Source organism: Ursus arctos, unplaced genomic scaffold, assembly GCF_023065955.2.
Source record: "Ursus arctos isolate Adak ecotype North America unplaced genomic scaffold, UrsArc2.0 scaffold_27, whole genome shotgun sequence".
NCBI lineage: Eukaryota > Metazoa > Chordata > Mammalia > Carnivora > Ursidae > Ursus > Ursus arctos.
In genome coordinates, this window is record NW_026622952.1 from 6141297 (window position 1) to 6157907 (window position 16611).

A 16611-nucleotide genomic window follows, 5' to 3' on the forward strand; every position below is an offset into this window, starting at 1 on the left:
AGGACTTCTAGTACTATGTTGAATAACAATGGTGAGAGTGGGCATCCTTGTCGTGGTCCTGATCTTAAGGGAAAGGCTTCCAGCTTTTCCCCATTGAGAATGATATTTGCTGTAGGCTTTTCATAGATGGTTTTTATGAGATTGAGGAATGTACCCTCTATCCCTACACTCTGAAGTGTTTTAATCAGGAAAGATGCTGTATTTTGTCAAAAGCTTTTTCTGCATCTATTGAGAGGATATGATTCTTGGCTTTTTTCTTGTTGATATAATCTATCACACTGATAGATTTGCGAATGTTGAACCACTCTTGCTTCCCAGGGATGAATCCCACTTGGTCATGATGAATAATCCTATAAATGTACTGTTGGATCCTATTACCTAGGATCTTGTTGAGAATTTTGGCGTCCATATTCATCAGGGATATCGGGCTGTAATTCTCCTTTTTGATGGGGTCTTTGCTTGGTTTGAGGATCAAGATAATATTGGCCTCATAGAATGAGTTTGGTAGATTTCCTTCTGTTTCTAATTTTTGAAACAGCTTTAGGAGAATAGGTATTATTTCTTCTTTGAATGTTTGGTAGAATTCCCCAGAAAATCCATCAGGTCCTGGAGTTTTGTTTTTTGGAAGGTTTTTAATCACTGCGTCAACCTCTTCATAATTAATTGGTTTGTTTAAAAAATCAGTTTCTTTCTGTTTCAGTCTTGGTAGTTTATAGTTTTCCAGGAAGGCCTCCATCTCTTCCAGGCTGTTTAATTTATTGGCATAAAGCTGTTGATAAAAGTTTCTAATAATCCTTCCTTTTTCATTGGTATTGGTTGTGACATCTCCCTTTTCATTCATAATTTTATTAATTTGGGACCTTTCTCTTTTCTTTTGGATAAGTCTTGCCAGTGGCTTATCTATTTTATTTATTCTTTCAAAGAACCAGCTTCTAGTTCTGTTGATCTGCTCAACTGTGCTCCTGGTTTCTAATACATTGATCTCTGCTCTAACCTTGATGAACTGCTTTCTTGTGCGTGTATTAAGCTTGTTCTTCTATTGCTGTTCCAGCTTCTTGAGGTGAGAATATAAAAACTGCATTTTAGATTTTTTTATTCTTTTGAGTGAGGCTTGGATGGCTATGTGTTTTCCCCTTAGGACTGCCTTTTCGGTGTCCCATACGTTTTGGACCATTGTGTTTTCATTCTTGTTGGTCTCCATAAATTGTTTAAATTGATTTTCGATTTCCTGGTTTATTGAATCATTCCTGAGCAGGATGGTTCTTAGTTTCCAAGTATTTGAGTTTCTTCCAAATTTTTCCTTGTGATTGAGTTCCAATTTCAAAGCATTGTGGTCTGAGAATACGCAGGGAATAATTTCTTTTGGTATCAGTTGAGACTGGTTTTGTGACCCAGAACATGATCTATTCTGGAGAATGTTCCATGTACATTAGAATAGAATGAGTATTTTGTTGTTCTGGGGTGTAGTGTTCTATAAATATCTATGAGGTCCATCTGATCTAGTATGGCATTCAAAGCTCTTGTTTCTTTGTTCATTTCTGCTTAGGTCATCTATCTATTGCTGATAGTGGAGGGTTGAGGTCCCCTACTATTAACGTATTTTTATCTATATGTCTCTTTATTCTGGTTAAGAGTAGGCTTGTGTATCTTGCTGCTCCCCTGTTGGGGGCATAGATATTTATAATTGTCATATCCACTTGTTGGATACATCCTTTAAGAATAATATAGTTCCCTACTGTATCTCTAACTATAGTCTTTAGTTTAAAATCCAATCTGATTTTAGAATTGTTACCCCAGCTTTCTTTTGAGGTCCATTGGCATGAAAGATGGTTTCCATCCCTTTACTTTCAGTCTGGATGTATCCTTAGGTTCAAAATGAATTTCTTGTAGACAGCAAATGGATGGGTCTGTCTTTTAATCCAATCTGCCACCCTGTGGTGTTTTATGGTAGCATTTAGGCCATTCACATTGAGAGTGATTATTGAGAGATATGATTTTAATGATGTCCTGTTGCTTGTAAAGTCTTTGTTTCTATAGATTGTAACTTTCTGTTCTGTATCACTCTTGTGGCCTTTTTACTTTTATAGAACCCCCCTTAAAATCTCCTGTAGGGCTGGTTTCATGGTTACGAAATTGGTCAGTGACTGGTGATTCTGGAAGGTCCTTATCTCTCCATCAATTCTGAATGACAGCCTTGCTGGATAAAGGATCCTTGGCTGCATGTTTTTCTCTGAAAGAGCTTTAAAAATGCCCCCACAACCCTTTCTCTCATTCCAGGTTTGTGTAGACAGCTCTGACATAATTCTGATACCTTTGCCTTGGTACATGAGAAATTTCTTCGCCCTGGCCGCTTTCAATACTGTATCCTTGGATCTAATATTTGCAAAATGCACTATGACGTGACATGGCGTAGGTTTGTCGTGGTTGAGATTGGGAGGGGTCCTCTCTGCCTCTTGGACATGAATGCTTGTTTCCTTTGCCAGTTTAGTGAAGTTCTCAGCTACAATTTGTTCAAATATCTCTTCTAGACCTCTCTCTTTCTCCACCCCCTGGGGAATGCTGATGATTCTGACATTGGAATGTTTCATTGAGTCAGTAATCTCCCCAGTAACCTACATTCTTGAGATTGGATTTTTTTGAGCCACGTTTCTGTTTTAGCTTTCTATTCTACCAACTCATCCTTCAATTCACTGATTCATCTTCTGCTTCATTTAACCTTGCTGTCAGAGCATCTAGTTTTGACTGCATTTGATTCATAGCATTTTTAATTTCTGCCAGATTCACTCTCATTTCCTAGAGATTCTATATTCTCGTTAAATTTTCGTTATTATTTTTTACAAGTCTATACATCTTCTTGACCATTGTTACTTTGAACTCCATTTCTGATAATTTGGTCATATCCATATCCATCAGTTCCGTGGCAGAGGCCACAGACTCATTGTCTTTTCTTTGCTGGGGGGATTTCTCCTTCTTGTCATTGTGCTGAGGAGAAGTTGTGGATTGTCCAGAGCCCAGTTTATTGACCAGGACCCAGGCAGTGTGCACTTGTTTTATAGGGACCTTAGGGATGTGGGCTTGATTCTTCAGCCTGCCTTCTTGGGGAGGGGCCTGCCGCACAGATACTCAGGCCACCCTGTTTGTGTAGAGTCTCCCTGTCCTCTGCGAGGGGGGATGGGGATGCGCACACTGTGAGCCAGTATTTCCAGGCTTTTGTTCTCTGGCAGCATCCCCTGGCAGTTTGCTGTGCCTCTTCTGAGAGTCAGAGCAGCAGTAGCCGAATCCCAGGTTCTGTCTCAAAACAGAGAGATTGCAGTCCTCACTCCACTGAGCTCTTCTGGCCACTTTAACTCTGTTTCTGTTGGTGCTGCTAAGCCCTACAGTATCCCGGGATGTGTGCCCCACAGCCGGAGTCCCAGCCCTCACTTCCAGGGCTCTCATGTCTGTTCATTGTGTTTCTAACACCGCCAGCTGCCAGCCACCGCCGCGCGCACGCTCAGCAGCTCTGTTTCAGTGTGGTTCATGCGCACTCCGGAGCTCCGGTTTTCATTCTGGTCGCGTGCGTTCTGCGGCTCACGGTCTCAATCTGCTCTCTCGCTGGTGCCAGTCCGCGAGTCAGCCTGCTCCCCAGTGCAGGTGGCTACTGCTTCCCGGCGCTCGAGCACAGAGGCTCCCTCCCCCTTCTGTTTATCTTCCAATATCTGTGCGTGGATTCATGGCTCCCCGCTTCGTACCTCAATACTCAGTGCTGGAGATGATCATCTGTAGAGATCCAGATGTATCTTCCTGCATCTCAGGCTGATTCCGTGGGTGTTCAGGATGGTCTGGTACCTATCCAGCTTGATTCAGCGAACCAGCTGAAAAAGAGGACCCCTACTCCTCTGCCATCTTAACTCCCTCCCCGTAACCTTTCAAATTCTTTATCATTATTTTTTGCCATTTTAATTACTAGTGGCTTGGTATGGACTTTTTTGGGTTGAATTTGTCAGGGGCTCTCTCTGCCTCCTGAAATTGGATGTCTATTTCCGTCCCCAGACTTAGGATGTTTTCAGCTATTACTTCTTCAAGGACATTTTCAGCCCCCCTTTCTCTCTCTTTCCCTTCTGTTATCTCTAAAATGTGGATGTGATAATCCTTGATGGAGTCATCGAGTTCTCTAGGTGTATTCTCATTATCCAGTATTTGTTGGTCACTCCCTTGTTCAGCTTGATTGCTTTCTGTTCTATCCTCTAGGTCACTGATACATTCCTCTGCTTCCTGTAACCTACTATTTAATCCATTCATGTATTTTAAATTTCATTTGTTGAGTTCTTCATCTCGGATACGTTATTTTTTATCTTTTTGTCCGGGGTCTCACTGATGTCCTCCACTTTTTTCTGAAGTCCAGTGAGTATCTTTATAACCATTAAATTCTCTATCAGGCATATTACTTATTTCTGTGTCATTTAGATCTCCTGCTGTGATTTTGCCATGTTCTTTCATTTGGGACAAATTCCTCTATCTCATTTTGTCTACCTCTCTGTTTCTGTGTGTTAGGAAAGTCATCTATATCCTTTGCTCTTGAAAGTAGTAGCTTTATGAAATAGAAGAGATCCTGCAGCGCCCTGCAGTGCAGTGTCCTCTGTTCACTAGAACAGACTCAGAGGAGTCTCCTATGTGTGTTGCTTCTGTCCCACTATTGTGTCTCAGTATCTTTTCCTTTCAGACCAGACTTCTGTACTGATTCTCTTCCTGTTGTGGGTTGTGCTTGTTCTCTGTGGTGTTAAGAAAACCCAGGTAGTCTAGCTCTCAGGGTCATAATAGCAGGAGGGCTCACAGTGGGGTGGTGGTCCTAGCAAAATTTTCACTGAGCTGCTAGTCCTAGGCCTAGATTCCCCCAAAGTACAGCAGTGGCCAGGGGCATGGTGCATGTTAGTGGCAGCATCCAGGGCACAGTGTGTATGGCTGCCAAGGTGGCCAGGATCACGTGGTGGCTGGCCACCATGTGAGGCATCTGTGAGCACAGGGGCTGGGTGCAGAGAAAGGTGGTGGCTGGATAAGGCACTCACAGCATTAACAAAATTTGTGTTGAACCAGTAGTCTGCTGAACCCAAAGCAGAGCGGTGACTAGGTTAGCAGCAGCAGATGGGGATGCAGTGTGGTGTCTCTCTCAATCGGATGGAGGCCCCCAAATGTGGGACAATGATTGGGTGAAAACCAATGATTGGGCAGTGAAAGGATTCACCCAAGGCAGAACAAAGGAGGTAGAAGTTTATTGAATACACTGCAAGGAATAGGGGTGGGGGGAATACACAGCAAAGGAGAGGCTGTCTGCAACAAGGCAGTGGGTGGGGACCATATTTAAAGTGGGAAGGTGAGGAGGTCTTTTGGTAACTGTGCCTAGTTCTGAGTACCTTATTGGTTAGTTAGGGCCTCTGGATGTTTTGAGGTGGGTCACCTGATGGGCCTGTCTGTATTCAGCCAGGTGGTCACTGTGGGCCCCTTCTACTTTCCATTGTACAAGACTGTTTGCCTAAAAGCAGCCTCTACAGGTGGCATGCTGCAGTGGTGACAACCTAGGGCATGTGGTGTCTGTGTCCCTGGTGGCTGGGCATGAATTGTGGCGGAAGCTGAGGATTTGTGGTGTCTCTACCTGTGGTGGGTGGGTGGGGCACACAAAGCAGTGAGCAAATTCTGCACTGACCCATTAGTCCTAAACTGAATCCCCTAGGCAATGGTCACGCCAGGGGGGATGTAGTGCCTGGAGGCAGCGTTTGGGCAGGGGGTGCAGCATTAAAACAATTCATGCTAAGCCCAGTTCTGAAGCTAGAAGGCTTGGAGTGGGCGTGTCCTCAGTGGGTGGGGCACAGTGTTAGCAGGTTAGGTAGCAAGTGCATATGTAGCACCACCTTCTGCCGCTGTCTCTCTGTCTATGCTGGGGGGTTGGGGAGGAAAATGGTAGATGCCAGCTCCTTTGTTCCCAGAGAAGACCCCCAACATGCTCTAAAATCCTTATAAAGAGATATCTCTCCCATTTGCCCCAGGTGTTGTGCAAACTGTCTATTCTATATTGCCTCTCTGCAGACTGTTGTCTTTTTAAGGGTGGGGACTTAGCTATCACTTGCCCTCCAGGCTAGTCCAGGGCTGAGTCAGCCGACTTTGAAGGCTCTAGGTTCCAAGCCCCCCTGGGTATACAAACTCACAGAATTCAGTCCCCACAGTTTTCAAGGCCAGACATTATGGGGATTCATTTTCCCCATGAGGGCTCGCTGGTGTTTTCCACTCTCCATGACTTCAACTCCCTCCTGCAGGCAGCTCCCAGCCACTGTTTCTGCCCTTTCTAACCTCTCAGGTTCGGCTTCTTTCCTACATTTAGTTGTGGAGTTTGTTCTGCCAGTCTTCAGTTTGCTTTCTGGTTTATTGAATAAGACATGAGTGACGTCTAGTTGTGAACATGGGACAAGGTGAGCTTAGGGTCCTCCTACTCTGCCATCTTCCTGGAGCCTCTGTGCCTTTTTTTTTTAATGGTTTCCTTGGCTATACATAAGCTTTTCATTTTGATGTAAGTCTCAAAAGTTTGTTTTTATTTTTTTCCCTTGACCTGAGGAGACATATCTAGAAAAATGTTGCTATGATCAGTGCCATAGCAATTACTACTGTAAACATCCCTTCTAGTCTTATTGTGGTTTCAGGTCTCACATTTGGGTCTTTAATTCATTTTGAGTTTATTTTTGTGTATAGTTTAAGAAAGTGGTCAAGTTTCATTCGTTTGCATTATAGCCATTCAGTTTTTCCATCACTATTTGTGTTGAGACTGTCTTTTCCCCATTACATAGTCTTGCCTCCTTTGTCAGACTAATTGACCCTATAAATGTGCATTTATTTCTGGGCTGTTGATTCTGTTCTATTGATTGATGTGTCTATTTTTGTGCCAGAACCGTACTGTTTTGATTACTACCTCTTTGTAGCATATCTTGGAATCTGGGATTGTGATACCTCCATCTTTGTTCTTCTCTCTCAAGATCACTTTGGCTATTCAGGGTCTTCTGTGATTCCATATAAATTTTAGTGTTATTCGTGTTAGTTCTGTGAAAAATGTTATTGGTGTTTTGATAGGAATTGTACTGAATCTGTAGATTGCTTTAGGTAATATGGACACTTTAACAATACGAATTTTTCTAATCCATGCTCATGGACTATCTTTCCATTTGTTTAGTATCATATTCAGTTTTTTTCATCAATGTTTTTTCAGTTTTCAGAGTACAGATCTTTCACTACATCTAATATCATACTCAATGTGGAAAAACTGACAGCTTTCCTTCTAAGACCAAACACAAGGATGTCCACTCTTAACACTTTTATTCAACAAAGTATTAGAAGTCCTAGCCACAGCAATCAGACAAGAAATAAGAGGCATAAGTTGAGCTGCCTCCATTTGCAAATAACATAATATTATACTCAGAAAGTCCCAAAAATTCTACCAAAAAACTACTAGAAGTAATAAATGAATTCAATAAAATTGCAGGATCCAAAATTAATACCTAGAAATCGGTAGTGTTTCTATATGCTAATAACAAAACAGCAGAAAGAAAAATTAGAAAACACCATTTATAATTGCACACACACACACACACACACAAAAAAAAAACCCAAACACCTAGGAATAAACCTGTACTCTGAAAACTATAATACATGGAATTATTTTAAGTGGTATATTGTAAGAGAAACTGTAATGAGGGATCTTCCAAAATACTAGATAAATTTATCAGGTGCCTTTATAAAACAATTTATTCCTGATCTTTGTAATACTGTGTTTATCATGTAATATTTTATATAAAATTAGATATAATGTCTTCAATTACACTAACTACAAAGTGTATTATTAAAGTATAGCAAACCTTTATTACTATATAACATGTTTTAAATTTACAGGAGTCAGATGATATTCTTTTTTCATTTTTGTATTTCAATATTAACAAAAGTGTGTTATGCTTCACAATATAAATATTTTAATGAAAAATTATCAAGAGTATTTAGGGAAGATAGCAGATCAAATACACACTAAATATTAATGTGGGGGGGGACATAAATCAATGACATCACAGGGAATTCCAAGGCTAGTATCAAAGAGCCTATAGTGGAGAGCAAGTTTTCACAATACCCAATCAATAGTGTAAACCTAGACTAAATGACTGCCTTAGAAATTGACTTGTAAGGACACCTGTACTTTAGGAATAGAATTCTATCATGGGACTGGAAGCCAAAACTTTATAAAATAGGTAGCCAAAGTTCATCATTGAGAATTTAATCAAAGGGAAATTTTCTTTTCTCCTAGTTGTCCAAACCATTATCAAATTCTCTTCAATATGTAATATCTCACACTTTTTCTGTCTTTGTAAATTTAAAAATCTAAGTTGAAAAATACTGAAATGTTCCTCTATTTCTGGAATAAACTCCAGAAGCATATTCTTTTTCATATACTCATTTCAGTTGATAATTCTGATTCAGATATTTTGTAAGTATTTTTCAAAATATAAATCAGTCATTCAAAATAACATTAACAGGAGGAATGTACAACTTTCATGATTTAATTCTATTTCTATATGCCTGTAAAAGATGCTGGGAATTAATATTTTTTATAAGTACTCACTTTACAATAACATTCAAAAACATGAAATATTTAGGGTTAACTTTAAGAATTAAAGATAGCTAAATAAATGGAACAATATGTCATGCTCACAGTTTGAAAATCAGAACATTATGAATATGTCCATTCTCCACAAATGCTTCTATAGATTTTTAAAAATCCCAATCAAAAATCCAGCAGAATTATATTTTTTCTTTAGGGGGTGTAGTAGAAATAGAAAAGTTGATTCTAAATTTTACATAGAAATAAAAAAAGAAGATGTGGGGTGCGCACACACACACACACACACACACACATATATATAATGGGACATTACTCAGCCATGAAAAGAATGAAATCTTGCCATTTGCAATGATGCAATGATGTGGATGGATCTAGAGAATATTATGCTATGAGAAATAAGTCAGTCGGGGAAAGATAAATGCCATATGATTTCCCTCACATGTAGAACTTAAGAAATAAAACAGTGAACTTAGGGGAAAAAACAGAGAGGCAAACCATAAAAGAAACTCTTAACTATAGACAATAAATTGAGGGTTTATGGAGGATAGGTGGGCAGGGGATGGTCTAAATGGGTGGTGGGTATTAAGGAGGGCAGTTGTTGTGATGAGCACTGGGTGTTGTATGTAAGTGATGAATCACTAAATTCTACTACTGAAAATAATATTACATTGCCTGTTAACTAACTGGAGTTTAAATGAAAATTTGGAGAGAAAAAAATTTCACACAATTTTAACAATATATTATGTAGATTTCTGAATTTCAGAATTATTATAATTTTCTAAGAAAGAAAAATACACATTTGATGAGATGGACTAATAAATCAACATTCCATCCAAAAGCAGCAAGAATACATATTTTTCTCCAGTGCATATGAAACAGTCTCCATTTTAGATCATGTGTTGTCCACAAAGGAACTCTCAGTAGTTTTAAGAAGACTAAAATCTTGTCAAACACCTTTTCTGACAAAGTTATGAAAGAAGAAATCTATTGCAAGAAGAAAACTGGAAAAATTACGAATATGTGGCGGTAAAACACTATGCTAGTGAACAACCAATAGGTCAATGAAGAAATTTTTAAAAAATCGAAATACATGTTGAGACAAATGAAAATTTATATGCAACACAGAAAACTGTATGTGATGCAGCAAAAGCAGTTCCAAGTGAGAAATACACAGCAATATAGGCTTATCTCAGGAAACAAGAAATATCTCAAACAATCTAACTTTATACCTACAGGAGGTAGAAAAAGAAGAACAAGTTAGTAGAAGGAAGAAAATTAAAAAATCAAATGGAAATAAATTAAATGGAGACTGAAAAGCCAATAGAAAAGATCAACGACACTAAGAGCTGATTCTTTCAAAAGACTAAAATTATGACAAACTTTAAGCTAGACTCACCGAGAAAATGAGAGAGAGGTTTCATAAATAAAATCAGAAATGGAAAAGGAGAGGTTACAACTGATACCAAGAAATACAAAGGTTCATAAGAGAATACTATGAACAACTTAGTAGAAATGGATAGATTCCTAGAAATAGATATACCAAAACTGAATCATGAAGAAATAGAAAATATGAATAGATTGACTACTAGTAAGGAGATAGGGTCAGTAATCAAAAACCTAAGACCAAGACCAGATGGCTTCACTGGTGAATTCTTCCAAACATTCCCCAAACGTTAAATACTTACTTTCCTAAACTCTTCCTGAAAACTGAAGAAGAGGGATCATTTTCAAACTTACTGGATGAGGCCTGAGTGCAAATTATTCAGGAGCTTGTTAAGTATCTATCCATTACACACTTTACTCATCTTTCATGCATATATTTCATGTGTATAAAATGAGAAGATGAATATGACATAAGTATTTATTGTTGAAGTGGGCAGAGAACTTCTTTTCAAGAGAACTAAAATATACTGCAGTATATGAAGAAAGAGAATATAATTTATTTTTTTTAAACAGGAGTCTTGTCTTTTTTTTTAAGATTTTATTTATTTATTTGGCAGAGAGAGAGACAGCCAGTGAGAGAGGGAACACAAGCAGGGGGAATGGGAGAGGAAGAAGCAGGCTGCCAGAGGAGCAGGGAGCCTGACTCGGGCTTGATCCCAGGACCTGGGATCACTCCCTGAGCCGAAGGCAGATGCTTCATGACGGAGCCACCCAGGCGCCCCAGAGAATATAATTTAAATGAAATCCTTTCAGAAGGGAACTGTGACATGCAAAGAAATACTAATAACCAAAAGAAACAAAAGGTAAAATAAAGGAAGTATTTTCAAAATAAAGTCTTCAGGGTATTTCCTAATGTAAAGCACAGAGGTGACAGAAATGCAGTATTTACAAAAATTTTATGTAAGTTAAATCCCATTATTTTGGAGGCAGCCTAGATATGGTTACAACTTAAATATGTATGCTAAGGATGCAAGAATAATCACTAGAGGAAAATAAAAAGTGCAGATCCACTATATTGTTGCAATAAATGGTGGAAGAAGGAAAAACAAAGCATACAGATTCAAAAGAAATGAACAAAAATTCAATTAAAAAACAAATGTGGCAAAATGAACATAGAAAATATTGGGGCGCCTGGGTGGCACAGCGGTTAAGTGTCTGCCTTTGGCTCAGGGCGTGATCCCTGCGTTGTGGGATCAAGCCCCACATCAGGCTCCTCTGCTATGAGCCTGCTTCTTCCTCTCCCACTCCCCCTGCTTGTGTTCCCTCTCTCACTGGCTGTCTCTATCTCTGTCGAATAAATAAATAAAATCTTTAAAAAAAAAAGAAAATATGAACATTTTGAAACAACTAAAATTATAAAAAATATGCAATCTAGAGGAGTGTTAAGGAGTCATAACAGCTAAATGTAATGAGGTATCCTAGAGAAGTCCTGGTACAGAAAGAGGCTATTTGGTAAAAAGAAAAGAAATCTGAATAAATTATGGACTTCAGTTAATTAAACATTAATTACAATAATGTTTAAGAGGATAATCTGATAAATCCAAGGCCGATTGGATAGTAAATTAAAACCCAGTGTAGATCTTGAACTACTAGTGGAGAAAAACTAAACGAGAAGAGAGAAATATCAGGGGAATACTGATTGAGAGAAGCAAGTATGTGCATAGATATAAGATATGTCAGACCAAATAGACTTTAAAACAGAAAGCAACATTAGAGATAAAGAGATTCAGCGTTTGAAAACAAAAGTTAAATTTCTAGGAAGATATAACAATCATAAGTCTCCACTATATAAAACAGCTTCAAAGACAGAAAGCATAAATTGAACCATGTATGGTGAGAAATAGGCAAATCCAACTGCATAGTTATAGGTATCGATATCATCTCTCAGGTACCAAGAGTTCAGGCATATGACATTTATAAAAATACAGAAGATTTGCGGCATTCACTTAAAAATTATCATGTAATCAGGTTGTATAGAATTTGGTTTCTAACAATTCAAGAGTTTACATTTCTCAAGCAAACATGGAACATTCCAAAAAATCACCATGCATAAGTATATGAAAACAGGCACAACAAAAATGCAATGATTAGCCATTTTACCAAACACAACTTAAAAAAAGGCTAACAGCAAAAAGCTAAATATAACAATAACAAACCAAGAATTATTATTAATCCAATTCTGTGAAGTCAAGTTAAAATAAATGAAGTTTCCCCAGATGCAAGAATTGAGATTAGGAGATGAGAAGGTATACAACTACATACACGTAGTAATTTAGTGAACCAGTGCAGGCACTTTGAGGAATTCAGATGCTTGAGGTGAATATTACAGTATTGACGTCACCGATGTTTATGATGCAGAAAGGGGGGTATTACTATTAATGGTTAAACCATAAAGAAAATCTTACCTCTTTAATCCATGTTACACTTACCCTTTACTTAAACTTTTCAAATGCTTCAAATTCAGGATGAGTCCATTACCACAAGCCCCATATCTCTGTACCTTGGGTATTTAATAAAATGGTGCCGCATTTCAAAAAGAGTCCTCCTATATCACATCTATAGTTATAAGATTACGTAAGAAACACAAAACAAATCTTTAGATGAGTTGTAAATGTTTGCCACTAACCTCTGCAAGGCCACAATCACATTGTTCCGGCGGTTCCAAAATTCCATTGCCACAAGTTGCAGTTCTTCCTTGGTAAACCACTTCTGGAACTGTTCGATTCTGAAGGCATTCAAATTCAGGCTGTGAAACCATACGTTTAAATTCATCCATGCTGCAACTGCTAAAAAACTTTACACCATGGGAACGTCTAAAAATAAATTATATTCCTCAGATAAATGGAATAAAATCACTATCAAAGTAACACTCTATGAATTACTGAAAAGTACCGTTAATTCTGTACTACTGCACTTACAGAGGAGCCAAGAAGGAAGGGAGAGGACTTTTATCTTTAATACAAGTTGTAAATAAAAGCAGTAAGTTTATTTCTGCTGTAATTCAATGTAATAGACATCTAGCAACTAGAGGAAGTTAAGGTGACATGAGTTAAAATATATTAAAGCACAAATAATATTCGCCACACAAAAAAACTCTCTTTAAATATGTCCTATTATTATTTTCATTATGATTGCCAACATCACAATTATAATCATTATTATAAGCACTAATTTTAAGAAAATGAAATACTAGAAAATATATGTGGAAAACTGAAGAAATAACAATGGTTGATAATGTTACAGGAAAAATCAGAATCATTTGTACTTTGGTAACAAAATCAATGAAAATATCTCAATGTTAATTATATAAAATGTGAAAGCCCTACATTCTTTTATTTTATTACCTTTTGAAATATTTCTGTACTTCTATGTGTACCATTTAATGGATTTTTATGTAATTTTGTAACAATCTAAAACTTAGAGAAATGATACAAAAATAGACCAAAAAATAAATTTTTCCCAAGCAATGACGAATAAGTTGCCAAATATGATCCTAACTCTAAATATTTTAATGTATAATTCCTATGTAGACATTAATTCCAAAAAGGACCCTTCAAAATCAGGAAATAATTATATACTACTATTATCTAATCTTCAGATGTCATTCAAATTTAATTATTACAACAATATTGGCACTTTATAGCAAAAAGCTCCAGTTGAAAGTCAACCGTTGCTATTATTTATTTTTTCCATTTTTTTCTCTCCAAATTTTTATTTAAATTCTAGTTAGTTAACACGCATTGTAACATTGCTTTCTGCTGTAGAATTTAGTGATTCATCACTTACATGAAACACCAAGTGCTCATCACAACAATGCTTTCCTTAATATCCATCACCCATTTAACCCATCCCCCCACCCAGCCTCCCCTCCAACAAACTTCAGGCTGTTTTCTATAGTTAAGAGTCTCTTTTATGGTTTGCCTCTCTTTTTTCCCCCTCAGTTCACCGTTTTATTTCTTAAATTCTACACGTGAGGGAAATCATATGGCATTTGTCTCTCTCTGACTGACTCATTTGGTATAGCATAATACTAGTCTCTAGATCCATCCACACCATTGCAAATGGCAAGATTTCATTCTTTTTATGGCTGTGTAATATCCCATTGTGTATATATACCACATCGTCTTTATCCATTCATCAGTCAATGGCCACTTGGGCTCTCTCTCCATAATTTGGCTGCTGATGATAATGCTGCCATAAACCTCATAGTGCATGTATCCCATAAAATCAGTATTTCTGTATCCTTTGGGGAAATACCCAGTACGCAACTGCTGGATCATAGTTCAATTTTTAACTTTTTGCAGAAACTCTGTACTATTCTCCAGAATGGCTGCAGCAGTCTGCGTTCCCACCAACAGTGTAGGAGGGTTCCCAACTCTCTGCATCCTTGTCAACACCTATTTCTTGTGTTATTAATTTTAGCTATTCTGACAGGTGTGAGGTGGTATCTCATTGTTGTTTTGAATTATATTTCCCTGATGATCAGTGATGTTGAGCATCTTTTCATGTGTCCATTAGCCATCTGGATGTCATCTTTGGAAAAATGTCTGTTCATGTCTTCTGCCCATTTCTGGATTGGGTTGTTTGTTTTTGGGTGTTGAGTTCATTGATAAGTTCTTTATAGATTTTGAATACTAACCCTTTATCAGGTATGCCCTTTGCAAATATCTTCTCCCATTCCAAAGGTTGAATTTTAGTTTTGTTGATTGTTTCTTCACTGTGCAGAAGGTTTTATCTGGATGAAGTCCCACAATAGTTCATTTTTGCTTTTGTTTCCCTCGCTTCTGGCAACGTGTCTAGTAAGAAGTTGCCATGGCCGAGGTAAAAGAGGTTGCTGCCTGTGTTCTTCTCTAGGATTTTGATGGTTTCAGGTCGCACATTTAGGTCTTTCATTCATTTTGAGTTTATTTTTGTGTATGGTATAAGAAAGTGGTCCAGTTTCATTCTTCTGCATGTTGCTGTCCAGTTTTCCCAGCACCATTTGTTAAAGAAACTTTTTTCCATTGGATATTCTTTCCTGCTCTGTCGAAGATTAGTTGACCATAGAGTTGTGGGTCCATTTCTGGGTTTTCTATTCTGTTCCATTGATCTCTGTATATGTTTTTGTGCCAGTAGCATACTATCTTAATGACTACAGCTTTGTAATATAGTTTGAAGTCCAGAATTGAGATACCTCCAGGTTTGCTTTTCTTTTTCAAGATTGCTTTGGCAATTCAGGGTCTTTTGTGGTTCCATAAGAATTTCAGGACTCTTTGTGTTTTGGTGAAAAAGGCTGTTATAGTGTTTTCACAGGGATTGCATTACATGTGTAGATTGCTTTGGATAGCATAGACATTTTAAAAATATTTGTTATTCCAGTCCATGAGCATGGACTGTTCTTCCACTTCTTTGTGTCATCTTCAATTTCATTCATTAGTGTTTTATAGTTTGCAGAGTACAGATATTTTCCCTGTTTGATTAGGTTTATTCCTAGGTATCTTATGGTTTCTGGTGCAATTGTAAATGGTATTGATTCCTTGATTTCTCTTTCTGCTGCTTCATTATTGGTGTATAGAAATGCAACAGATTTCTATATATCGATTTTGTATCCTGCCATTTTATTGAATATGTGTATCAGTTCTGGCAATTTTTCGGTGAAGTCTTGGGTTTTCTATATAGAGTATCATGCTGTTTGCAAGGAGTGAAAGTTAGACTTTTTCCTTGATTATTTGGATGCCTTTTATTTGTTTTTGTTGTCTGATTGCTGAGGCTAGGACTTCCAGTACTGTGTAACAATGTTGAGAGTGGACATCTCTGTCTTGTTCTTGACTATAAAAGAAAAGCTCTCAGTTTTTCCCCATTGAGGATGATATTAGTGGTGGGTTTTTTGTATATGGCCATTATGATGTTGAGGTATGTTCCCTCTATCAAGAATGGATATTGTACTTTGTCAAATGCTTTTTCTGCAACTATTGAGAGGATTATAATGTTCCTCTCCTTTCTTTTATTAGGGTGGTGGATCACATTGATTTTTGAATGTCAAATCACCCCTGCAACCCAGTAATAAATCCCACCTGGTGGCGGTGAATAATCCTTTTAACGTACTGTTGAATCTGATTAGATAGTATCTTGTTGAGAATTTTGGCATCCATGTTCATCAGGGATATTGGTGTGTAGTACTCTTTTTTACTGGAGACCTGTATGGTTTTGGAATAAGGCTGGTACTGGCCTCATATAATGAATGTGAATGTTTTCCTTTCATTTATATTTTTTGGACTAGTTTGAGAAGAATTGGTTTTAACTCTTCTTTAAATGTTTGGTAGAATTTGCCTTTGAAGCCATCTGGCCCTGGACTTTTGTTGGGAGATTTTTGATTCCTGTTTCAATTTCTTTGCTTCCTTTTAGTTGTTTTAGTTTTCTATTTCTTCATGTTTCAGTTTTGGTAGTTTGTATGTTTCTAGGAATTTATCCATTTCTTCCAGGTTGTCCAATTTGTTGGCATATTCTTTTTCATAATATTCTCTTATAATTGTTTGTGTGTTTATGGTATCGGTTCTTATTTC

The 16611-nt window shown here is 37.6% G+C and overlaps 1 protein-coding gene across 1 annotated transcript in view; it reads right to left on the minus strand.

The window, feature by feature from the left end:
• LOC125283696 (A disintegrin and metallopeptidase domain 3-like) overlaps window positions 1-16611 on the minus strand; it is an 86695-nt gene that overhangs the window by 10727 nt on the left and 59357 nt on the right. Inside the window, exon 12 of the mRNA XM_057303369.1 lies at window positions 12696-12882. Coding sequence (XP_057159352.1) covers window positions 12696-12882 — 187 coding nt within the window. The remainder of the gene's footprint in view (window positions 1-12695; window positions 12883-16611) is intronic.